The following is a 27,596-nucleotide window of genomic DNA, read 5'->3' on the forward strand; positions in this document are numbered from 1 at the left end:
GTCGTTGTCGCAATTGTCGGATATGACTTTAAAACACAACCAACCATGCATCAATATAGATCTTGTCTCAAAGTAGGTGTACTGTCATGACCTGTCACATCAGGCTGTGACTTATTTTGAGTTTTTTGCTGTTTTCCTGTTTGTAGTGTCTTAGTTCTTGTCTTGCGCTCCTATTTTGGTGGCTTTTTCTCTTTTTTTGGTATTTTCCTGTAGCAGTTTCATGTCTTCCTTTGAGCGATATTTCCCGCATCTACTTTGTTTTAACAATCAAGAATATTTCAGTTGTTTTAAACCTTCTTTGTGGGGACATGGTTGATTGTCATGTCATGTTCGGATGTATATTGTGGACGCCGTCTTTGCTCCACAGTAAGTCTTTGCTGCCGTCCAGCATTCCGTTCTTGTTTACTTTGTAGCCAGTTCAGTTTTAGTTTCATTCTGGATAGCTTTCCCTAAGCTTCAATGCCTTTTCTTAGGGGCACTCACCTTTTGTTTATTTTTGGTTTAAGCATTAGACACCTTTTTACCTGCACACTGCCTCCCGCTGTTTCCGACATCTACAAAGCAATTAGCCACCGGCTGCCACCTATTGATATGGAAGAGTATTACACGGTTACTCTGCTGAGCTGTAGACAGCACGGACACTCAACAACAACACATCATTTGCAGACTACAATTACTGGTTTGCAAAAACAATTTTTAACCCAAATAGGTAAAATTATATAATTTCCCACGGCACACCAGACTGTATCTCACTCACATGCTCAGGTTGAAAAACACTGGTTTAATAACTTGTTTTTTATATCTGCGTTAACTTGTTTTCTATATCTGTAGGCTATATACAAATATATCATTATATCATTTTAGTACATAAATGGATATATAGTTATTTACTGATAAACGAGACATCATCATACTGCCACACATATATCCAACTGGCAAGTTACTCTGACCAATCACAAGCGAGTGTGCAGTGCCCAAACCGGAAACAGGAAAAGAGCGTAGCACAACTTCTCATGTAAGTGCACACGTTTCCCATCAGCTAAGTAACGTGATTTGTTGAAGAGGTTCATTTAGCCTACTAATGTGTATTTATAAATGGTTGATTTATATAGGCTAGTAAGGTAAAGTTTTGTACCTGACAAGTTTCGGCTATCTTGCTTCTGCAGCCTTGCTAGGAATCAACCATTTATAAATAAGTAACGTGATTGGTTCTGTTTTTCTTGTCAGTGTTTTACTAATACATATATTACAAAGTTAATGGTATGTATTTCTTTTACCAAGAGCGTTGATTCATCGTGTAGCTAAAGATAGCCACTGCTAGCTCTGCTGTTGGCTGCCCATGCTCATTATTATGACGTGTGGTCGAACTCGGTTTTCGTACGCCCCCACTTTTCGTATGATTTGGTTATCGACGAAAATCTTAGCCAGTTTTATTAAACTATTTGTCAAACATCGCGCATAGCGAACTGGTCCACTCCCCCTTTTACTATTCAGCGGATTCGAGTACCCAAACAAAGCAAATGTTTCTATGATATAATGTTGTCGAGCACAGCTGAAAATAACCCATTATGGGGCCAAAGAAAGTTGGGAGTGCCAGTACTTTGAAAAGGGTGAGAACCTCTATTGAATTAAAAAAATAATTGGTAGCAAAGCACGAAGGTGGCCTCCGCGTAGCCGATCTCGCCAGGATGTATGGAAAATCTGCATCAACAATAAGTTCCATTTTGGCAAAAAAGGAAGAAATCAAAGAAGCTATAGTTGCGAAAAGGGTAACGACGTTAACGAAACAGCGGTCGCAAACGATCGAAGATGTTGAGAAGTTGTTATTGGCGTGGATAATGGAAAAACAGTTAGCAGGAGACAGTGTTTCGTAGGCCATAATTTGTGAAAAGGCGAGGCTGTTGCACGGGGATCTTGCAAAGGACATGCCTACAAAGATTGACGCTGTTTGTGGATTCAAAGCCAGCAGAGGCTGGTTTGAAAATTTTAAGACAAGAACATGCATATAGTGTCGCAAGGCATGGCGAGGCTGCAAGTTTGGACATCACGTAAAAGGTAAAAGTGGCGTTAACATATATTTCATTACGCCATTCATATGTATTTTACATTGTCCTCTCCATGTACAATAATTATTATAATCTAGGTGTGTAGCGATTAATTTGAACAATAATTGGATTCAGAATGTGTGGTTGCTGATATGATTCAGGGACGATATATATATATATTTTTTTTTTAGAACGATACGATCTGAAACGATTCGGTATTTTTTTTAGCAAACAAAATTCAAGCAGTGTGACTGTAAAATGGATACTGGATACTGCAAGTGAAGTTTCTTATATTGCTGGTATTTCTTGTAAGGGAATTATCAATCAATCAATCAATGTTTACTTATATAGCCCCAAATCACGAGTGTCTCAAAGGGCTGCACAAGCCACAACGACATCCTCCTCGGCCCAGATCCCACATCAGGGCAAGGAAAAACTCAACCTAATGGGACATAAGAAACCTTGGAGGGGACTGCAGACGTGGGGACGTGGGACCGGTACGTTTCAGAGGCGGTATTGTACCGAAAATGATTCATTAGTATCGCGGTACTATACTTATACCGGTATACTGTACAACCCTACTGTAAATATAATCATTACCAAAATGTTATGATTACAGGCAGTGACTAGACTAGACTGAATCATTTATATTTTTTGTGAGAGGGAAATCCTACAGTGCCCTCCAAAAGTATTGGAACAGTGAGTCCAATTTGTTTATTTTTGTTGTAGACTGAAAACATTTGTGTTTGACATCAAAAGATGAATATGGGACAAGAGATCAACATTTCAGCTTTTATTTCCAGGTATTTACATCTGGATCTGATAAACAACTTAGAAGATAACACATTTTTGTTTGAACCTACCCATTTTTTGAGAGAAAAGTATTGAAACATTGACAGGTGTGTTTTGGTACCCCAGGTGTCTCCCAATTACATTGATTATTCGAACAATAATTAGCACTGAATGTCTGAACTCAGTATCAGATTACATTTGCCTGTGCAGACTGCATTTAGAGGTGGAGCCCACATGAAAACCCAGAAAGCTGTGGGTGAAAAAGAAGCAATTGTGAATCTGAGAGAAGATGGACAATCAATCAGAGTCGTTGCACAAACATTGGCCATAGCCAGTACAGCCATTTGGAATGTCCTGAAGAAGAAAGAAACCACTGGTGTACTAAGCAACAGACGTCGAACAGGTAGACCAAGGAAAATATCAGCAGTTGATGACAGAAACATTGTGAGAGCTATAAAGAACAACTGTTAGTGACATCAGCAACAACCTCCAGAGGGCCGGAATGAAGGTATCACAATCTACTGTTCGCAGAAGACTTCATGAACAGAAGTACAGAGGCTACACCAGAAGATGCAAACCACTCATTAGCAAGAAGATTAGGAGGGCCAGGCTGGAATTTGCCAAAAGGTACATAAATGAGCCTCAAAAATTCTGGGAAAAAGTTTTATGGACTAATGAGGCAAAGATTAACTTCTTCCAAAGTGATGGAAAGGCGAAAGTTTTGAGAAAGAAAGAATCTGCTCATGATCCCAACCATACAAGCTCATCTGTGAAACATAATGTCATGGCTTGGGCTTGCATGGCTTCTTCTGGGACAGGCTCTTTCATCTTCATTGATGATGTAACGCATGATGGCAGCAGCAAAATGAACTCAGAAGTCTACAGAAACATTTTGTCTGCTAATTTAAAGAAAGATGCAACCAAACGCATTGGGAGATCCTTCTTCATGCAGCAAGATAACGAACCAAAACACACTGCCAAAACAACAAAGGAGTTCATCAGGGGCAAGAAGTGGAAGGTTTTAGACTGGCCAAGTCAGTCTTCAGACTTAAACCCAATAGAGCATGAATTGTACCTGCTGAAGAGGAGACTAAAGGGAGTAACCCCCCAAAACAAACAACTGAAAGAGGCTGCAATGAAAGCCTGGAAAAGCATCACAAAAGAAGAATGCAAAAGTTTGGTGATGTCAATGGGTCACAGGCTTGATGCAGTTATTGAAAGCAAAGGATTTGCAAGTAAATATTAAGTCTTATTCACTTTAATCTATTTTAAGTTTATATGTTCCAATACTTTTGTTCCCCTAAAAATGTTGTGTTCCATTACAAATAATGCTATCTTCTAGGGGTGTGGGGAAAAAATCGATTCGAATTCGAATCGCGATTCTTACGTTGTGCGATTCAAAATCGATTCTCATTTTAAAAAAATCTAATTTTTTATTTTTATTTATTTATTTAAAATATTATTATTATTATTATTATTTTTAAATTAATCAATCCAACAAAACAATACACAGCAATACCATAACAATGCAATCTAATTCCAAAACCAAACCTGACCTAGCAACACTCAGAACTGCAAGAGCAATTGAGAGGAGACACAAACACGACAAAGAACAAACCAAAAGTAGTGAAACAAAAATGAATATTATCAACAGTATCAATATTAGTTACAATTTCAACATAGCACTGATTAAAAATCCCTCATTGACATTGTCATTAGACATTTATAAAAAAAAAAAAAAAAGAACAATAGAGTCACAGTGGCTTACACTTGCATCGCATCTCATAAGCTTGACAACTGTCACTGTGTCCAATATTTTCACAAAGATAAAATAAGTCATATTTTTGGTTCATTTAATAGTTAAAACAAATTTACATTATTGCAATCAGTTGATAAAACATTGTCCTTTACAATTATAAAAGCTTTTTACAAAAATCTACTACTCTGCTTGCATGTCAGCAGACTGGGGTAGATCCTGCTGAAATCCTATGTATTGAATGAATAGAGAATCCTTTTGAATCGGGAAAAAAAATCGTTTTTGAATCGAGAATCGTGTTGAATTGAAAAAAAAAAAAAAAGATTTTGAAACGAATCGTGACCCCAAGAATCGATATTGAATCGAATTGTGGGACACCCAAAGATTCACAGCCCTACTATCTTCTGAGTTGTTTAAATAAAAGCTGAAATGTTGATCTCTTGTCTCCATCTTTTGATGTCAAACCCAAATGTTTTCAGTCCACAACAAAAATAAAGGAATGGGCCTCACTGTTCCAATACTTTTGGAAGGCACTGTAAGTAGCAAATAAACATCTGGCTGCCTTGTCCTGTTTGGAGTTAGCATTGCTTTTAACGTTGTGTTTATCCACACAGGTCTCGCCTGGTGTTGACTGGATGTAAGAACCTTCAAAAGTTATTAGCATCACGCAGCTACAGGTGTGTTTCCAACAGGTCTTTCCACGCCATCCCTCAGACGTCCCTCAACAACAGTCATCAAAGCCCAGCCCCTAGCCAGATGGAGCTAAAAAAAGTTGTACAGGTGTTGGAGGATCTCGCTCCCCTCTCTTTGGCCGAGTCGTGGGACAACGTGGGCCTGCTGGTGGAGCCGAGCAAGCCGCGGCCCGTGAAAACCATCCTACTTACCAATGATCTCACGAACGCCGTCATGGAGGAAGCGGAGGCCATGAGTTGTGATCTTCTCATCTCTTATCATCCTCCGCTCTTTCAACCAATCAAACGTCTGGTCCAGAAGGACTGGAAGCAGCGATTGGCTATCCGGGCCGTGGAGGCTGGCATGGCCATCTTCTCCCCTCACACGTCATGGGACAGCGTAAGAGGAGGAGTTAACGACTGGCTGGTTGGCGGACTTGGTGAGAATATAAACTAAGTCCCACCTGTCACTGCATATTTAATGGAGTTTGGACATTTGTCCCCCATTTGGTTTTCTTTTTGCGTTCAGGGCCCGGCCAGGTGTCTGTGCTGAGTCAGGCCTACATCGCCTTAGAACACACTCACATGGTGGAGTTCAAAAGCAGGACTGAGACTTTAGACGCTCTTCTGGAGAAATTGACAACACAATTTGAACAGGATATTGAAGTGACAGTACAAGACGCACACAGGTTAACAGAGTAGAAATAATGATTATTTCAGATCTAAAACATTGACGATAAAATGATAAATGCATTTAATTTGTCTTTAAACAGAATTGATGGTGACTACAGTCAAGTCAGGCTACACTGCAGTGGCTCTGTGCTGACCCCTGTTGTTGATAAAGTGTTACAACACATCATTTCCTGCAACTCCCTACACATCCTTAAGTTTGAAAAGGTGAGCAACAAATCACATGTTTTGATTAGGTTTAATTCTTTCTAGAAAATATTATTCACACTCATCAAAATGTGACTTGTGTTAGCCAATAAAATAATCAACAATAAATGAAATTGAACTCGATAACTTTGTCGAATAGAGCGCTACTGCAAGTCCATTTATATATGTTTTTATTAGGGCTGTCAAAAACAACGAGTCACCTCTTGTGATCGATCACAAAAAATATTGCATTGATCATGTATATATGCAGATTAAAACCGCAGTTTATTCTGACTGTGCATGCTCCTTTACTAAACATCGCGGATGGTTACCTGAAAGGTGCCGCAGGCTGTGATCAGGTCAATGCATACGTCAGTCCAAACGTGAGTGAGAAGACTGACTGGTGTGCTAAGTGGCAAATTTCACTTCAAAATACACCTCGACGGGACTTAAAAAAACTTGTCAGCAGGTTTTGAGCAAATAAATGACATGCATTGAAGTAAAACATTTAAAAAATGTTCCTGTATAATATTCTGACAGTAAAATTGCATTAGTATCCAAATATTGGGCTTTTTTAAAGTTCATTTAAGTGAGTTAAATTATGATTAAGTGATTAAGCAAAATTCAAAAGTTTGATTAATCTGATTTCAAAAAAATTATCATTTGACAGCAATTTCCAATTTATTAGGGGATTAATAAAGGTTATCCATCAACTTTGTATAAATTGCCATGTCTGTGTGTGTTTGTTTTCTTCGTCTGTCGCTTCCAATCATGGGTGCAAGACAATTCACTCTGCATCGCTCTCAGCACCTGAGCACAAAGTGAACCCTTTTGTCAGCCATCTACAATCTTTTTCTTGGAGGGCGCAGGCAGGATTGCTAGCATACACACACACACAGGATGCACGGACAGAAAGCCTCGATAGTTGCAACCCGCTAGTGAAAAGCACCACAAGGTAACAAAAATTACAACGGAAAAAGATGATTTCAAGGCCAAGTATCTCTGTGTGGAAAATACTTTTGGCTTTAAATCAAATGAGCAAGATGAGCCCGTCAACCCTATTTAGTTGTACATAAATAAGACCGCCCACAAAACGGCACATCCTGAAGAGACGGTCAGAAAGTGGCTTGAAGACTGTCTCTAAAACAGGATGTATGCAAAATTTTGACCAAAGAACCAGCATTATATGTTATGTAGACCACATAAGGTACAGTATTTTAAATGTTTAAAAAAATCATAATGTGACCCCATTTTGAGATATTTAAAAGTCCTTAACATTCAAATCACAAAGGTAAAAAAAACAAAAGTTTATTGCGTTTGAAAATGTTAATTTTCAATAATATTATTAATAATGGATTAGATATATACAGCACTTTTCTACACACTTGACACTCAAAGCTCTCAGAAAGAAGTGAGAACCCATCATTCATTCACTCCACATTCACTTTGGTGGTGGTAAGCTACATTTGTACCCACAGCTGCCCGAGGGTAGACTGACCAAATATGATTATTATATATTATCTTTACACTAACGTAATAATATAATTACATTAGTGCTTAATTTGGTCTCAAAACATTGCTGACAATAATATCGAATTTGTTATCAGCCCATGCCTAATAATGCTTGCCAAAGACATTAATTTATCATGTATATTTTCATGAGTTTCTGTTCTAATATGACTGTGTGATGACCTAGACACCTCAGTTAAACCACGGCCAGGGGCGCCTCAGTGTCTTAAGCCAGCCAGTAACCGTGTCGACCGCTGTGCAGAAAATGAAGTCCCACTTGGGTTTGAGGCACGTTCGTTTGGCCATTGGACAGGGGCGCACGGAAGGTGGGTACAGGCATGCAATCTGCGCAGGGCAGTGAGGAGAAAGGAGAAAAAAAAATGTTGCTTACTCTTTGCGTCGTTCCCAGAGTCGTTTGTTCACACTGTGGCTGTGTGCGCTGGATCGGGAGCCTCAGTGCTGAAAGGTGTCAAAGCAGACCTCTACGTCACAGGTGGGTCTTATTTCTGCAAAGAAGAGTATTATAATTGGCTGTTTTATCATAATTGGTAGCATTATAGCTGGGACGTTTATCTAAACCACAAATTAAATGATAAATGTGTTATACTTGTATAGCGCTTTTCTACCTTCAAGGTACTCAAAGCGCTTTGACAGTAGTTCCACATTCACCCATTCACACACACATTCATACACTGATGGCGGGAGCTGCCATGCAAGGCGCTAACCAGCAGCCATCAGGAGCAAGGGTGAAGTGTCTTGCCCAAGGACACAACGGACATGACTAGGATGGTAGAAGGTGGGGATTGAACCCCAGTAACCAGCAACCCTCTGATTGCTGGCACAGCCACTCTACCAACTTCGCCACGCCGTGGTATAAATTATGTTGAAAGCAGGCAATAATTAGAGATATGCTGTTATTTCAAAAAGTTATTTTAAATTAATCCTCCTCTGCAGTGGACTTTTATGTTTTGCATAACACGCCTATTTACTTAACACCCAAAACATAAATGTCAATTGCAGAGGATGCTGATTGTCAAAAGGATATAAGTGCTGTACATGTTTTAACTTAAATAATGTTGTGGCGTGCATGAGAAAGTGGTCAGGAATGCCTTGCTCTCTTTGACCACACAGCCATTTCTTAACAAGTATTTTGCAAAACATAACAGCAGCTGTAATAGCGGTAAGGTGCAAACTGCTCAGTCACAGGCATGTTAGCACCCTTTGAGAAAAAAAAGAGGGACATTGAGGAAAAAAGAGGAACATTTCTATCAGCACAAAGTACTGCCACGCAAACCCCGAAATAAATTTTTGAAAATCAAGACTACATTTCCTGCAATCGGGTGCGTTTCTACACTATCAGAATCAGAATCAGAATAGTTTTTATTGCCATTGTTTGACAACGGGTTCACAAGCTACGAATTTTTCTTGGTGCAATCGTACATTCGTATATTTGACCTTTTAGATTTATTCTCATCTACCAACCTCTTCTGGCTGTATTTTTTTACTTTTACATGTTTCATGTAATGTACCACATAATTTTTAATATTTTTAGTAGATAAGTTAACATTATTATCATTAAAAATGTAATATAAAATTCCACAAAATGCATGCAAAGAACTCAGAAAACATTTCCCATTTGGCAATCCTATCCTATAGCCATGTTCCCTCCGGTAATATACTTCCGGTGTTGTGACCTCTGTTTACAATCTGTCATGACAAAGATATACTTTCTCGCTGACTACTAGTGATGGGTCCGGAAACACCGATGCATCGGCGCATGCGTCGAGCTCATAGAGCGATACCCTGTGTCGGTGCGCGTATCGCTTTTAGAAAGTCACGTGACCGAACACGAGCTGTTTTGGTCACGTGACCGCTCATGAGCTGTTCTGGTCACGTGACCGCTCATGAGCTGTTCCGGTCACGTGACCGATACGCGAACTGTATCGCACTGACGCCTGCGCGCCAAACTGTGTTTATTAGGAAGCGGCGCAATGCGTGTTGTTGACGAACACCGTTAGGGCCGCTTGTTGTCACTGTCACTCAAAGTTGCATTTCAAAATTACACAGAATAAATGTGTTTATTTTGTTTAGAATTCAGATGGGTTTGATTTGGTGCGCAGCATATATTTGCTGTGCGGCGCACGGTGTGCGCGGAGGACGCTTGAGTACTGCGCAATTGCGCAGGCGCGCACCTTAGAGGGAACGTTGCTCACAGGGCACAGAGGAGGCGTCAGTGCGATACAGTTCGCGTATCGGTCACGTGACCAAAGCAGCTCATGATCGGTCACGTGACTTTCTAAAAGCGGTACGCGCACCGACACAGGGTTTCGCTCTATGAGCTCGACGCATGCGCCGATGCATCTGTGTTGCCGGACCCATCACTACTGTTACTAGAGAAAGTTACAGGAATGACGGCGTGGCGAAGTTGGTAGAGTGGCCGTGCCAGCAATCGGAGGGTTCCTGGTTACTGGGGTTCAATCCCCACCTTCTACCATCCTAGTCACGATACATGTTCACATTATTTATTGACTGTATCTAAAAAAGATAAAAATATATTTTTATTTAAATGAAGATATGAAATAATCCTAAATGAAATACAATGACTTGGTTTATATTATTGTATATACTAGGTCATAAAATCAATGTCAGTTGAGTCGGTCCATAGGTTGCCTGTAGGGATTTTTAATGTCCAGCAGATGTCAGTATTTAGTGACACAGTATCGACACAGTATCAATACAGTTTTGCAATGTGTCGAAACGCTTCATGAGGCCTCATCAACCCATCACTACTGACTACTATTAAATACTCTAGAACTACAACTGGTTTGGACCTAACAGTGTTTGGATTGGAATCATCCAAATATGATTAGCAGCAAAGTGGACAACCGTCAACGTTGTGGCTTGGAGAGCGAATGGAGGCGACAACAAGTCAGCTGGCAAGAATATTAGCTAACGAGCGAGCTTGTTTCGGTGCTCTCGAACATGATCTTAACTTTTTTTTTTTCTATTTAATTTGGAGCACCGAAACAAGCTCGCTAGTTAGTTACCTAACCATCTAGCGAGCTTACTTGTTGTCGTCTTTGTTTGCTATCAGAACCACAATGTTGACGACTGTCTACTTTGCTGCTAATCATACTTGCCTGTCCTGCAACTTAGTACGGCGTTTAGGGAAGAGGAACACATTACCTGCGGCTGAGGAGAGCGTTCAATACATTTTGTTTGGATCGTATTTGTATTGATATTTCAATTTTAAAAAAAACGCGAAAGTGATATTTTGATGTGAAAATTAATGTTCAAAAAACAGACTTTTTGTGGAAATGTCACATGCCTGCAGTCAGCATTAATAGCGCTCTTAGTTCATTGTCCGTATTTGTATTGATATTTCAATTAAAAAAAAACCGCGAAAGTGATATTTTGATGTGAAAATTAATGTTAAAAAAACTGACTTTTTGTGGAAATGTCACATGCCTGCAGTCAGCATTAATAGCGCTCTTAGTTCATTGTCCGTATTTGTATTGATATTTCAATTAAAAAAAAAACGCGAAAGTGATATTTTGATGTGAAAATTAATGTTAAAAAAACTGACTTTTTGTGGAAATGTCACATGCCTGCAGTCAGCATTAATAGCGCTGTTAGTTCATTGTCAACAGATGAGTGGCAACATTTTAAAGCGCCTGCAGAGGTGGATAAAGCGGCTGGTTACTATTGATACGTCAAATGCAGGTACTGCCATCTAGTGGAGTTAATAAAAGCACATCAGTAGGTTGTCTACAGCCACAGCTGTTAATTTGAGCAATAAGTTTGACTATAGGAGATTCAGTGATAGATTTAACCTCAAGTGTTTACATTGCTCTTTTATTATCGTTTAGGTGAGATGTCTCACCATGAAGTGCTGGATGCGGTTGCCAAGGGAACTAGCGTCATCCTTAGCGATCACAGCAACAGCGAGCGTGGCTATCTAGCGGTCTTCCGGGAGGAACTGACTCAACGTCTTCCTGTCAATGTCGTCGTGATGGTGTCGAAGGCTGACCGGGACCCTTTGGTGATTGTTTGAAGAATTCATCTTGTCACTTTCTTGTTCCTCTTAATAAATATGTGGCCGGATTTATTGTCATTTTGGATGACACCACAGTGTTTCCCACACATTAATTTATTTGTGGCGGCCTGCCATGAAAGTATTAAGGCTGCCACAAAACATTAAAAAAAAAAAAAAAAAAAATGTTCCTGTCCAGCTTCTCAGGCAAATCATATAGTTGATGTAGATGCCCATATCAGCTGTTCAGATTTACTTTACAAAAGAGAAGTGTAGGATCAAGATTTTTGGAGCTCTTTGTTCAGTGGATCAGATGTTTGAAGCTTTGTATCTGTCTACCACCACTACTGTTCTCAGTTTATTTGTTACTGACTGTGGCAGGACACCTCTGCCTCTGTTTCACTTTATGTTGCTGGTAAATAATATGGTTGTAGTAGTAGGCTAAAGTTAAATGATTTAGTATGCACTAATTAAAAGGGCAGAGCTTTAAGAGACATTTTAGCTTTTATATTTTTATGAGATATATTTTTTGTAAGAACCAACAATTAATAAATATATTTCAGTGAATAACTTATTGTTCAAATCTGTATATAAATATGTACATAAAGTGTTGTAATTATATTGTAAAATGGATGGATGGACGTTTAAAACAAAACTGTTATTATTAATTAGTAAGTATACATTTTTTGAGCCTTTTTAGAGAAAATCATATCATTGTAGTATATTATGCAAATTACTCGATGTCATGGTGACCACGCCCATAGCCACGCCCCCACCGCCACAGGTATCTTGGCAGTTTATGGGAACCAGTGACACCACACAAAAATCAGCAGAGGCGTGCAATGGACATGTGTTCATCTCATGCGTGCAGGGGATTTATTTCTGGAAGTTTTAATCCTGATAATCACTTACATCATGTTTGCTCCTAGCTAGCAAGCACAAACCTTCCCTAAATGGAGGGCTGGTATCAAGCATGCAGGAGCAACAACCTCAAAAAGAAAAGTAATCCTCTTCAAGGGAATTGGGTCAGAATGGCTGTAACATCTACACTTATCTTAGCTAGATACAGCAGACACCTTCTTACAAAGAATGAGGGTTGATTTTCAAATGAATTGTATTGAAATTTTTGTCCGATATTGGCTTTCTTACCGATATTGGATATGCCGATTCCTCCCTAGAACCGGCATCTTCTGCAAGTAAGTTGTTTTGCATAACCAAAGTATCGTTTTTACTTGAAATTCGAAGCCGACAAAATAGACCAAAAACAAATGTCCACTGCAGAGGACGCTTGTTCTCAGGAGGATGTTGCTCGACTGTAGCGAGCAAACTTGTTGCTCTGTGGAACGACAATTACCGAGCGGTTTCCATTTTAGAGATTAAAGCAATATTTTTTCTGATATCATTATCGGCAATAAAACATACCAATATATTATGACACTTTTTAAAAAAAAAATAGTGGTCACAGGATGTTATCTGACATCCCTAGAGTCCTAGCTTGTCCTCGTACTATTATTATTATTAGCATGGTCTGCTGATTGGCTGGGTTCTACAAATATCGACATCTCGGAATGTTCTGGTCAGGGTTTCATACTCACGATTCTGATACAGACCACCCATGAGTGAGATCGGTCCATACCAATACTGATACCATATATTAACTAAATGTATTTATGGTGAATGCCATTGACAGTTTAACACGATCTAAACTAGTTTTCTCATTCTTTTTCATTACATACAATAGTTTGAGTAAAACAACATCAATAGGCTACAATAACTAAACAAAAGCAAACATTACTATCTACTGTTCCTTTAAATCATCTAATTTTTGGTCTCAAAGTTATTCTGTGTTGAGGACACCATCCCCTAAGTTTGTAAATATTAACAAAACCAACACAAAGGTTTAGAAAAAAAAATTAAAATATCGAAGTATCAATCATAGAATAGAATAGAGTTTTATTTGTCATTATTACAGTGAATAGGTTCAAAGAACAAGGAAATTGGAGCAGATCCCCTAAGGTGCATACACAATAATTTAGTAATATATATAGTAAAAAAAAAAAGATACAAAATAAGATATGTATCTATATATATGTATATATCCACACACATGCATATATCCATACATATGCATATATATATATACATATACACATATACTGGTCCAATTATTGCACATTATATGATATATGAGGACATGACGGACACATTGTATCATCATATACTGATAATACACTTGGTACCGACACCACTAATATATAGATCTATTCGTCCTTTTACGTGCCGCTTACTGACTACTACTACGCTGACACACCAACAGTTGCTACATTATCCTCTTTCTAGACTCTAATTAATGTACTTGTTCATAATTAAAGTTAAAGTTAAAGTACCAATGATTGTCACACACACACTAGGTGTGGTGAAATTTGTCCTCTGCATTTGACCCATCCCCTTGATCACCCCCTGGGAGGTGAGGGGAGCAGTGGGCAGCAGCGTAGCCGTGCCCGGGAATCATTTTTGGTGATTTAACCCCCAATTCCAACCCTTGATGCTGAGTGCCAAGCAGGGAGGTAATGGGTCCCATTTTTATAGTCTTTGGTATGACCCGGCCGGGGTTTGAACTCACAACCTACCGATCTCAGGGCGGACACTCTAACCATAGCTTACTTTCTGCTGTTACATAGTTCATTTTACATTATTTACGTTTACTTAGCACTTATTTCTTGGTGTTGTTTAAAGCTATCTTAGCGGTTCGCTCAGCTATTAGCATGCCTGCTCCTGGAGTGTGTAGCATGTTTAGACTTGGCCTCCGGTGATAAGATTACTTGATAATGGTACTTAGGATAGTAAGAAATGCAGTTTAATTGCCTTAATGGTGGTGATTAATAATAGTAGTTTAATGAAGCGGCTCCACACTGTGTAAGGAGACACATAATTAGTTGCTAGCCGCTTGTCAGCTGAGGTACTAAGAAATAAATACAGTTGATTGGCATTAAACGGCATTAATCGGCAATGGCGACCACAAAATTTTTCATGGAAATGGCATACTGATCTGTGACAAAGCGATCGGCACATCCCTATCCACTTCCCAAACAAATAAGGAAATTATTTTTCTTGATCAATATACTGATTAAAGAGTGGTGTGTTTGTTGCCTTAATGACCTTTAGACCTCATTAAGCAAACGAGGATGCACTTCAAAGTACCTAGCACGTGCACGTGAAGGAGCAGGACTGTGCTTTTAATGCTTAATGCATTCCCTCCCCATGCAAACAGCAGCGCTGAAACAACACACGACTCACACTCCTCATTATTGGCTTGTTACACTGACACACCTGTCCGCTCGTAAACGCATTAATATGCCCCCCCTTCGCTTGTTGCCCACCATCAAGGCTTTCTCTTGTGCTTGGTGGTCACACCTCCACTTCCCCTCGGGCTCGTTATACAGACACAAATGGAGAAGGAAAACAACAACTAGAACAACATTTACTCTCATGTTACCTGAGTCCAGTTGTCACTCGTGAGCATCATGCAAGTAATGATACATTTATTCTTCTAGTTTGAAGGCGTCAGTGGTGTGTCAGAACATTAAAAGTATAGCCACACACTTTCACTCAATGGACACTTTACACCTGTCTTAATACAACGTTACAAATGAATATGCTGCATTTTTACACCACTGCAAAGTACGACCACAATCACAAACACATTGGTTAAAAGCCTGCAAACGTCCAATTCCTATTTGTTGATGTTTTGCATGGCCAAATTGCAGCAAGCGGCCCAGGTGGCTTCCTCTTTTTACTAACATCCAAAAGACTCCCCGCTGAGGAGGACTAAACAGATGCATGGCTGGGAGGAAGAAACATGTCATCAAGCCATCAATAAGCAGCAGGAGAGGGGCCTGTAAACTAGGTTTTCCTTCCAATTCTGTCCTGTCTCGTCACTACTGGAATGCAATACATTATTATTCTTTTTCAAATAGATTTGGCTGTGTTGCAAAGACACTGTGGCATATTTGTTAAAAGATGATGCGAATATATATATATATATATATATATATATATATATATATATGTATATATATATATATATATATATATATATATATATATATATATATATATATATATATATATATATATATATATATATATATATATATATATATATATATATATATATATATATGTGGTAATAATAATATAAAATACTCATGCAGTTTATACTTTTTTGTTAAAAGATAATGCAACTGTGGCATACATTTGTAAAAAATAGAATAAACTACTGTGCTATGAATACAATAAAATACATTAAGATCGAATGGTCTTGATCTGATTATCTTTTTTTTGGTTAAGATATGAGAATACAGTTCTTCAAAACCAACCATTGCATATACAGTCGTGGTCAAAAGTTTACATACACTTGTGAAGGACATAATGTCATGGCTGTCTTGACTTTCCAATCATTTCCACAACTCTTATTTTTTTTTGTGATAGAGTGATTGGAGCACATACTCGTTGGTCACAAATAACATTCATGAAGTTTGGTTCTTTTCTGAATTTATTATGGGTCTACTGAAAATGTGACCAAATCTGCTGGGTCAAAAGTATACATACAGCAATGTTAATATTTGGTTACATGTCCCTTGGCAAGTTTCACTGCAATAAGGCACTTTTGGTAGTCATCCACAAGCTTCTGGTTGAATTTTTGACCACTCCTCTTGACAAAATTAGTGCAGTTCAGCCAAATTTGTTGGTTTTTCTGACATGGACTTGTTTCTTCAGCATTGTCCACACGTTCAAGTCTGGACTTTGGGAAGGCCAATCTAAAACCTTAATTCTAGCCTGATTTGGCCATTCCTTTACCACTTTTGACGTGTGTTTGGGGTCATTGTCCTGTTGGAACACCCAAGTGCGCCCAAGACCCAAACTCAGAGCTGTTGATTTTAGGTTGTCCTGAAGAATTTGGAGGTAATCCTCCTTTTTCATTGTCCCATTTACTCTCTGTAAAGCAACAGTTCCATTGGCAGCAAAACAGGCCCAGAGCATAATACTACCACCACCATGATTGACGGTAAGGTTGGTGTTCCTGGGATTAAAGGCCTCACCTTTTCTCCTCCAAACATATTGCTTGGTATTGTGGCCAAACAGCTCAATTTTTGTTTCATCTGACATCACAAGGACAAAGATAAGACCTTCTGGAGGAAAGTTCTGTGGTCCCCAAACACACGTCAAAAGTGGTAAAGGAATGGCTAAATCTGGCTAGAATTAAGATTTTAGAATGGCCTTGCCAAAGTCCTGACTGTGTGGACAATGCTGAAGAAACAAATCCATGTCAGAAAACCAACAAATTTAGCTGCACTGCACCAAATTTGTCAAGAGGAGTGGTCAAAAATTCAACCAGAAGCTTGTGGATGGCTACCAAAAGCGCCTTATTGCAGTGAAACTTGCCAAGGGACATGTAACCAAATATTAACATTGCAATATGTATACTTTTGACCCAGCAGATTTGGTCACATTTTCAGTAGACCCATAATAAATTCATAAAAGAACAAAACTTCATGAAGGTTTTTTGTGACCAGCAAGTATGTGCTCCAATCACTCTATCACAAAAAAATAAGAGTTGTAGAAATTATTGGAAAGTCAAGACAGCCATGACATTATGTTCTTTACAAGTGTATGTAAACTTTTGACCACGAGTGTATATTATTAAAAAAAACATTTTAAAGTTTGTAATATAATTTTGCAACTCCATATACATTTTTAAGTGCTCTTTTAATATTAGAATATTAATGTTTTTTTTTTTTTTTTAATGTCTTTGTTTATTTTAGAAAAACTAGACATTGAAGAATTGTGCAACTCCCTGTGTATTGATTAAAAAAAGTGAAGTTCCCATGTTAGAACATTATATTGGCTTGTTCAAGGTACACAATTACTTTTGCAAATTGATGGAAAAATAACATTTTTGTTTTGTATTAATGTTTTTGTTTATTTTAAAACTAAATATGATAACATTTAAATTGACACTGGATAATTAAAAAATTTCCTGCATATAAATCAATACATTTCATTAGGATCATATTCAAAATAATACACATGCACAATGGAAAAGGAGTAAAGGATCAAATAAGCTCTGCTTCAACCCACTTCTTTTCGGACATGCTGTAATGACAAACTGGAAATATGTGATGTATTATATTGTAATTCTGTGCATGTTATAAATAAACTAATACCATAACCATAACAATCAACAACAATCACATTTGCGCTAAAAATGTTAAGTGAATAAGGGACTAGGAAGAAGCAGAGCTTTTTTGATCCAAACCGTGTCCCATAATGAGACTGTGCTTTAGTTGCTCTTTTGTATACTTCATAAATAATTAAATAACACTTTTTTTTTGTATTACATTTTTTTAAATATATTTTTATTTTATTTATTTAAATAATAATTTTGTTTGTTTTAAAATAAAATTAAATTAAATTAAAATATATATTTTTGCTATCTCTGTATATATACATTTTTTTTAAGAGTTTACAATATTAGTATAACAAATAGGCTTATTACATACCTTCAGCAAAGTTTATTTTTTATAAAATAGAACAATTAAAATAGACACTGGAACATTTTACATCAACTGGTATTTCAATTCTTTAAAAAAAAATTGTGGTTCCAATATTAGTATATAAAATAGGCTTATTACACACACCTTTTGAAAATTGATGGATGTATAACATGTTTATTTCATATTATAAAGAGGCAGATTAATGCTTGCTTAGAGCAGGGGTGCCGAACTTGTTTTCATTGAGGGCCACATCGCATTTATGGCTGCTCAGAGGGCCGCTTGTAACTGAATAATTTATAAATATAAATGTATAAGGATTCACCTAATGATATTATTATACAATTGCCTATGCATTTGGTTATTATATTTTTTACATATAGTGTAAAAAAAGAATCTTTCGATTTTGCAGTACAAAACTGGTAGCTCAGTCACCACAATTTTTATGTAAAAATGAAGGTAGTTTTGACAGCATATTACTGTAAATGGAAAACGGTACTAGTTCTTTTTTTTTTTTTTACAGTAAAATTCAGGCAACTGAGCAGTCAGTTTTTACGGTAAAATTGTGTCATTTTTACAGTCTAGAATTTGATAGATAACTTGCTTTGAAATCATAAGTCAAGCAGATATTTATTATTAGTATTTTTATTTTAACTAAAAAAAAGTTTGACATGTATGATAGTATAATATTTGTTGCATTATTAGATAATATTAAAGTGAAAAAGATATGCAATTGCAGCCTTCCATCCATTTCCTGCCACTAGTCCCTCTTGGGGTGTCAAAATGGAAAGAACAAATACATTTATTAAGAAAAGACAAAATAATATATATACACATATTATTACAAGGCTTTCGCTGGCCACACTAAATGATGTGGCCGGCCAGATTCAGCGCCTGGGTCTTGAGTTTGACACCTGTGGCTTATACTCTGAACCAGTAGTTTACAATATTGAACTTTTTTGACAATTTTTCAAATTGTATAAGGTTTGAGGTTTTAATTTGCTGTGAGCTAAAATAAAAATATATTAAGGAATGAATTACCCAGCAGGCACAAGACATTAAGACAACGTTGAGAACTTGTTGAATTAGGTCCTGACGTTGAGCAATTCAAACTTAACGTTACCATATCTGAGTTATTGTGTAGAAATATGGGGAAACAACTACAAATGTGCGCTTCACTCACTAACTGCGTTACAAAAAAGATCAATTAGAATAATACATAATGTTGGATGTAGAGAACATACAAACCCTTTATTTATTAAAAAACAAATATTGAAATTCAACGATTTGTTGCATTTGCAAACAGCTAAAATTATGTACAAAGCAAACTATAACCTGCTACCCAAGAATGTACAACAATTCTTCTCAACAAAAGAGGAGAAATATAACCTTAGAGGAAAATCTAATTTAAAACATTTGTATGCTCGTACAACACTTAAAACCTTTAGCACATCTGTATGTGGAATTAAATTATGGAATGGATTAAGTAAAGAAATCAAACAAAGCACCAATATGATTCACTTTAAGAGACTGTCCAAACTACACGTGTTCACAAAGTACACAGAACAAGAATTATGATGAACATCTTGAACCCTTTTTTTAAATTTTTTATTAAGACAAAGATTATTTATGTATTTAATATGTGTTTGCTTACTATGGTATATTATTTATTTGTTCACTGTTCTGTTACAGAGAACAAGGAATTTGGATAAAATTGCTATGATATGAAAAGGGGTAGGATTAAATAAGCTCTGCGTCTTCCTACTCCTTTTCGGACGTGCTGTAATGAAACAACTGGAAATGTGTGATGCATTACTTTGTATCGTATGCATGTTCGAAATAAACTGAAACTGAACTGAACGTTGAAACAACATGCTTTTTAACTATGTTTAATCAGTGTTGGGTTCTGAAGTTGATTTGACCATTGAAATTTGGTCATTTCCCAACCAACAACGTGGATCCAACGGTAGACAACTATTTTGCAACAGTGTTTCAAAGTCAGTTTTAAAGGACATGTATGTATAATCAATGTTGTATCAATAACTTGTGCCTGCTGGGTAATTATTAAGAAATAAGAAGTAGAGTAGCGAATCCATAGAATGTAAAGTAAGTATTAAGTTTGACTTTTTGAATTGAACTACTGAAAGAAAATGACTTCAAAGATGGATGGATAGATGGATGTATGATGGTGTGAAAATGTGACCATTTGTCCTCCACGTGTCAACAGCCACACACCTATTTAACAGAGCCCATCAGTGGTGAGGGCATTTGGACCCAAACACGTCAGAGGAACAGCAAGAGAAGCACAAAAAAGAAGAGCTTCTAGAAGAAAGGAAAAGCGGTGGGGAGATTCCCCAGCTGAAGAAGACCGAGACACCCAATGCTTGGAGTGGACATGTACCCCGGTTTGGCTCTGGGACCTCAGAGGATTGGAGACTGCTTCTACAGAGGTGAGAGGGCCCTTTCAAACGCTCTAGGTCATAGACAACCACAATGCATCCCAATGGGCATTCCTGAAATCAATTCACAATCTTTCTCCGCTATTCCCAAAGATCATGAGCCGCTGTTCCCCGCGACATGTGACGCGGCGGCGTCCAAAGCCCTGCCGCCGAGGCTTGCGGCGCCCCCGCCTGTCCACAGCGAGCCTGCCCCACAAGCGCAGAAAGACGACGTGAAAATGGAGCTGGAGAACTCTTTCCTATGGAAGCAGTTCAGCTCAGTGGGGACGGAGATGATCATCACCAAAAAGGGCAGGTAAGTTGAGAATAGAACTAAAACAAAAAAAAATTGCTGACCTCTGACCTTTTATCACTCACTCCTTTCCACCCCTCTTGTGCAAGACGTATGTTTCCAGGTATGAAGTTGAAGCTGTCCGGCCTGAACCCATCCCTACGCTACATCCTTCTCCTGGATATTACCCCGGTGGACAACTCCCGCTACCGCTTCCAAGGAGGTGGATGGCAGGCTGTGGGCGGGGCCGAGGCCAGGCTACCTGACAGAGTGTTCATCCACCCGGATTCCCCCGCTACTGGCGCTCACTGGCAGAGCCGCACTATTTCCTTTCACTACGCCAAACTCACCAACAACACACTGGACTCACAAGGACATGTAAGTAGCTGACATGTGACGTGAAAACACTTACCCGGCGCCCTGACATCTTTATTCCTCGCCTTTATTTCCTAGATCATCCTCCACTCGCTGCATCGCTACCAGCCCAGAGTGCACGTGATTGAAGCCAGGGACATGCTGAGGTGGGGCGGAGGACAGCACTCCTTCGTCTTCCCCGAGACACAGTTTATCACAGTCACCGCCTACCAGAACAACAAGGTATACTGTCACGTATAGCTTAGACTTAGACAAACTTTATTGATCCACAAGGGAAATTGTTCCACACAGTAGCTCAGTTTCAAAGGATGCAAAGGGTAAGGATGGAAAAAATAATGCAGGGATTAAGTAGACTAAAAATGTACCATAATAGCAATATAAAATATAACATATATGTAATGTTTACATATCATATATACAGTATGTAATATATACTGATATATTATTATATTATATTATATAATATATAACAAATCCCAATTACCATGTACAATATTACAGTATATGTAACAGCTACAGCAAAAAAAGAAAAGAAAAAAGGGCAGCATAAAATAGAGAGTAGATCCAGCAGAAAATATACATTATAAGCTGCTATTGTGTTCTACATGTTTCCTTGTTCAGAATAAAAAAAATGTTTTTTTATTTGATTCTAAAAATTACTATACACCCCAGTAATCCAGGGCTGAAATGAAAACATTTTAAATATTAAGGTAGTAGTATTAAATAAATTGTTATACATGTTTTCTTGTTCAGAATAAAATAAGATACACACACAAAAAAAACAGTATAGTACTTACTACATGTGCTCCAAAAATAGTGCGAGATTAAAAGTTGGAATTGTTACAAATGTTTCCTTGTTCAGAAAAAAAAAAATATGAAAGAAAATCATAATTTTCTATGCACACAAAAAACAGTCCAGGGTTTCAATTCTGAATTGTCATTTGGAATAAAATAAAAATAAAAGCAATAAGAATTTAGCGCCCAAAAAAATAGTCCACGGTTTACATTTTTAATTGTCAGGTACTAGAGTGGTGAGATTAAATAAATTGTTACAAAAGTGTCCTTGACCAGAATTAAATAAAATACAAGTCATTGCTATGCAACTCATTATTAGTCCAGGAGTTAAATTCTTAATTGTCAGATATCAAGAGGTTAGTGTTAAATAAATTATTACAAATATTTTTGTATTCAGAATCAAATCAAATCAGTACAGTACTTGCTGTATGCGTTTCAAAAATAGTTCAGGATTTAAATTGTCAATTGTCAGATATTAAGGGGGGTATTTAGTAATACATAACATATTATAAAGGTTTTCTTGTTCAGAATAAAATAAGACAAAATAAAATCCGTACAGTACTTGCTATGAGCGCTACAAAAAATAGTTCAGTATTCAAATTTTGAATTGTCAGATATTAACAGGGTAGTAATAAATCAATTGTCACAAATGTTTCCTTGTTCACAATCAAATATTATACAAAAGGAATTGTTAGGCACCCTAATAATAGTCAGGGTTTGAATTCTGAATTGTCGTTGAGGATGAAATGAAACTAATGTCAAATAATGATTTGCTATGTGCCTCAATAATAGTCCAGAATTGAAATTCGGAATTGTTATATATCAAGTTAATATTAAGTAAACTGTTACAAATAAAATATTTTCATGTTCAGAATAAAATAAGATACAATAAAATAAGTACAGTAGCTATATGCACTCCAAAAAAATTTTAAGATCAAAATGTACACTTGTAAGATAATAAGGAGGTAGAATTAAATAGATTGTTACAAATGTTTTTTTTTTTTCAGAATATAATAAAATAAAATCAGTATTTGCTATGGATATATATATATATATATATATATATATATATATATATATATATATATATATATATATATATACATATACATATATATATATATATATATATATATATATATATATATATATATATATATATATATATATATATATATATATATATATATATATATATATATATATATATACTATTTCTTAATTATTAAATTAAATAATACAATTAGAATACAATAAAATTAAAATTAAAATGTTTATTCGGCACCCAGCAGGGTTTAAATGTTTTATTTCTGAGTACTTCTATAAGTGACTTTACTGATCAATGGCTTTCTTCTTTTTTAGATCACAGAGCTGAAGATCAGCTCCAACCCCTTTGCCAAAGGCTTCCGGGAAGAAGGCATGAATAGCAAAAAGTAATTCCCTACAAAGGCAAACTTACGGGGCTCATTCACTTCCATGTAGGATTCTAATGTTTATTTCCCTCGACAGACAAAGAGATGCAAGACAGAAGCGCAAACTAGCTGTCCTGACGGAAACAGTGGATATAGGTCAGTTGGATGAATGATACAATTTGAGGACTATCTTCCCAATAATGTCCTCCTAAAGCTCCTCCGTCTCCCACAGTCAACGGCGACCCCTGTGACTCCACTCAGCTCCTACCCCATCCTGACACCAATCCCGCAGTCTCTGCCACACCAACCGCCGATCCTAACACAACGGGAGCAGACCTTCAAGCCCTCACTCTGGCCTCCCTGCAGGCGCCCCTGCCTGCTGACCCCACATGTGGATTTACGCCAGACGTAGCCCGCTTCCAGGGCACCCTCGTCCCAGAACAGCCTCTGGACCTTGGCCAGGCCTTTATGGCGTCCCAGATGCCTGACATGGGTCTCTCTATGAGTGATGGGATGCAGGAAGCAACAGGAAGTGAGGTCACAAATGCTATCATTGAAAGGTAAGTGTGCAGAAAAAAACATGTATTTACATGTACTGTAACTTAAGTCAGTTCCACCAAGCAGTGCAGATCAGCACGACTACTGGGAAAAATGTTTTCCTCGTAAGTAATAAAGTCGCAGAAAAAGTTCAATCATTTCTGATACATCATAAGACGTAAAACCTAAAACTATTGATGAACACAGGACATGCAGATTCAATTACCTGAACATTTGCAAGGCCTTTTGCTGCAATAGGCAGAATTTGCAGAGCTGGATCTAAATTGCCCTATTGGTCAGTGAACAAAAACTGCCTCACAGTAGCCATGCCCACTACTTGTTAAGATTTCTTTGTCATGACCAACGACAAAAAGCTCTTCCACATTTGGAGATAGAAGCAATATAAATATTTGGTAAGGGACACTGTCCTGATTCTTGTTGCCAGGCAGAATTCATAGAGCTCAATCAAAACTACCTAATTTGGTCAGTGAGGAAATGACTCAAAAAGCTCACTTTAAAGATGTGACAAGCTTATACTGCGCCACATTCGAATCACTTCTTTGTATTAAATATGAAGTCCATATAAACAAACACCATCTATATTTAATATGTAGCGATGTAAAATTCCAAGATTGCAGATGTTTCCTGACAGAAAACTCACTAAATTAGTTTTTTACACTGGACGCGACAACAAACAGTTTGGGTCTGCTGTGCTACTGCGCCCATGCCGTAACTAATGATGGAATATTATTCGACAAAGGAACTTGGTGCAGCGCCACAGTATAGGATGCCAAAACATGGTAGTTGTATCCTTCTGGCACACGTGTCAGTAGAACCTATTGCAATTCTACCTTGTGGACATACAATGACAGACATCCATCCATCCATCCATTTTCTACCGCTTGTCCCTTTTGGGGTCGCTGGAGCCTATCTCAGCTGCATTCGGGCGGTAGGCGGGGACAATGCATGATTATTGTTAATAAATGGACATACAACAAAAGAAAATGCATGATTATTGCAAATAATCTGCTATGTCTGTTGTCCCCCCACAGTTCCGACTCCTTGGGTGAGGGGACGTTCAGCTCCTCCTTTCCGTCAGCTCAGACTAGCTCTCCTTCCTTCGCTCCTCTCCCTCAGTCCTTTCCCTTTCCCGCTTCCTCAAACGATCCCACCTCCTCCTCGTCCCCGACCCTGTCCACCCCCTCCTCCACATCGCCCTCTATGCAGTCAACCACCTTCACCTTCCCCACTCCTCCACCGTCCAACACCGCCTCGCCGCAGCCCCTCTTGTCCCCCGCTTCCTCTCCCTCCTATCACCCAGCAGCCATGATGAGCCGCCACACCGCCGCCCAGCACACTTCTTTCCCTCCCCTGCCATGTCAATCCCAGGACCAAATGTCCCTGCTCATGCAACAAGACGATGCCCTTTCCAACAATAGCAACAATTCTCCCACTGAGCAAAATTCGGAGGCGTTCATTTATCCGAACCCCGATCCCACCCAGGTGAACGCTCTACTTGCCCCCACTCAAAATCCCACCTTTGGTGCATCGTATGCTTTCCCACCACACATGCAGAACCTGTCATTCCCAAACATGACGTCCAGCCAGGCCCTTCACCTCTCCAACCTGAGCCACCAAGCTCAAGCTCCCTTTCACACCCCTTCTTCCCTTCCTTTCCAACCCCCCTCTTGCTTCTCCTCCACTCCATCTCTGCCCCCAGCAGCTCACCCTCAACTGGCCAACCCGCCCCCCTCGTACTCCTCGGTGGAGTTCCCCTACCGCTCTGACATGATGCTACACCACCCCTCCCTCATCCCTCAGCGAGAGCCACCCCTTCCCCCCTGCCTCCCGCCCTCCACCGCCACGACAGCCATCTACCCGCCATTTTCCTCCTATCCTCTCCGCCTGTGCCAGGACCCTCACCCGTCCCTCTCCATCCCCCTCAGGCACCTGTACAGACACCAGCATGGCCACTCCCACCCTCAGGGATCCTTCTTGGATGTGAGCACAAGAGCCGTGTTCTAAAGAAGAAGACAAAAAAAGATAACTTCATTTTACAAACACGTTTTGTCTTGATAGCGCTTTTAGGGGAATTAGCAATGACTAGTTTCGACTTGGTTCATTGTACATGTTCTCAGGGGAAAAAAAAAAGTTATGTAAATAGTGTTTTGTTCAAATATCCATTCCAGCATTTGAAATAAAAAAACTAACTTGAAACAAGTCACAAATAAAATGTTGTTATACTAGAATATGAAACATATTGTTGATAGCTGAGGTCAGTGTGCTAAAAATTGCTGCTTTGTTTTGTATCTTTTCCTTTAAATTTTTGTTAAGGATTTTTTGGTTTGGAAAAAAAATACTCTGTTGAAGGTTTTTTCTCTTCCTAAACAAGTTTGAAAACAGCATTTACTATGTGGCGGCAATCTTGGCATGCCTTGCTCATTTTTCAACTGAAAAAAAATTAACTCATTATAATAGTACATATAGCCCATTAAAAATACATTACAAAAAGCTACATTTTTTTTAGTAGCAGGAAGGTACATCTTTTTTTCCTGCGGTGACATACAGTGCATACGGAAAGTATTCACAGCACTTCACTTTTTCCACATTTTGTTATGTTACAGCCTTATTCCAAAATGGGGGGAGAAAAAAAAATCTGTTTTTGTCCTTTTACATTCTACAGACAAAATACCCCATAATGACAATGTGAGAAGTTTAAAAAAAAAAAAAAAGTTTTGCAAATTAATAAAAAATAAAATAAAAAAAATCGCATGTACATAAGTATTCACTGCCTTTGCTCAATACTTTGTTGATGCACCTTTGACAGCAATTACAGCCTTAAGTCTATTTGAATATGATGCCACAGACTTGGCACACCTATATTTGGGCAGTTTCACCCATTCTTCTTTGCGGCACCTCTCAAGCGCCATCCGATTGGACGGGAAGTGTTGGTTTACACCAGAATGTCTCTGTGCATTGCTGCATTCATCTTTCCCTCTATCCTGACTAGTCTCCCAGTTCCTGCTGCTGAAAATAATTTCCACAGCATGATGCTGCCACCACCATGCTTCACTGTAGGAATGATATTGGCCTGGTGATGAGCGTTGCCTGCAAATTTCCTCCAAACATGACACCTGCCATTCACGCCAAAGAGTTCAATCTTTGTCTGATCAGACATGAAATTTTGTTTCTCATGGTCTGAGAGTCTTTTAGGTGCATTTTGGCAAACATTTACTAAGACATGGCTTTTGTCTGGCCACTCTACCATGATTGGTGGATTGCTGCAGAGATGGTTGTCCTTCTGGTTCTCCTCTCCACAGTATAATGCTGTAGCTCTGACAGAGTGACCATCAGGTTCTTGGTCTCCTCCCTGACTAGACGAAGATGAATGCAGCACTGTACAGAGACATCCTGGATGAAAACCGACGTTTCCCATCCCAACCTGATGGAGCTTGAGAGGTGCTGCAAAGAGGAATGGGTGAAACTGCCCAAAAGTGTGCCAAGCTTATGG

The 27,596-nt window shown here is 38.4% G+C and overlaps 2 protein-coding genes across 5 annotated transcripts; both read left to right on the plus strand.

The window, feature by feature from the left end:
* Window positions 1-902: 902 nt before the first annotated feature.
* Window positions 903-11,753, plus strand: nif3l1 (NIF3 NGG1 interacting factor 3-like 1 (S. cerevisiae)). Of its 4 annotated transcripts, XM_062055761.1 has the most exons (9): window positions 955-1,015; window positions 2,397-2,542; window positions 5,208-5,230; window positions 5,286-5,704; window positions 5,794-5,953; window positions 6,038-6,161; window positions 7,837-7,975; window positions 8,059-8,142; window positions 11,519-11,753. In XM_062055761.1, coding segments are annotated over exons 3-9 (1,113 nt in total). In that variant the 5' UTR covers window positions 955-1,015; window positions 2,397-2,542; window positions 5,208-5,228; the 3' UTR covers window positions 11,704-11,753. The 4 variants fall into 4 exon arrangements, with proteins under 4 accessions (XP_061911744.1, XP_061911745.1, XP_061911746.1 ...); XM_062055760.1 differs by lacking the exon at window positions 2,397-2,542 and having other exon boundaries at window positions 903-1,015; window positions 5,208-5,704; XM_062055762.1 differs by lacking the exons at window positions 2,397-2,542; window positions 5,208-5,230 and having other exon boundaries at window positions 965-1,015.
* An 8,733-nt stretch (window positions 11,754-20,486) lies between these two features.
* Window positions 20,487-26,270, plus strand: tbx6 (T-box transcription factor 6). Its single transcript, XM_062055765.1, has 8 exons — window positions 20,487-20,686; window positions 20,789-20,990; window positions 21,077-21,344; window positions 21,420-21,563; window positions 23,499-23,569; window positions 23,646-23,704; window positions 23,781-24,108; window positions 25,138-26,270. The coding sequence occupies exons 1-8, from the start codon at window positions 20,617-20,619 to the stop codon at window positions 26,108-26,110; spliced, it is 2,115 nt and encodes a 704-aa protein (XP_061911749.1). The 5' UTR covers window positions 20,487-20,616; the 3' UTR covers window positions 26,111-26,270.
* Window positions 26,271-27,596: the final 1,326 nt, after the last annotated feature.

The sequence above is a fragment of the Entelurus aequoreus genome, linkage group LG08 (assembly GCF_033978785.1).
Source record: "Entelurus aequoreus isolate RoL-2023_Sb linkage group LG08, RoL_Eaeq_v1.1, whole genome shotgun sequence".
In the NCBI taxonomy this organism is placed as follows: domain Eukaryota; kingdom Metazoa; phylum Chordata; class Actinopteri; order Syngnathiformes; family Syngnathidae; genus Entelurus; species Entelurus aequoreus.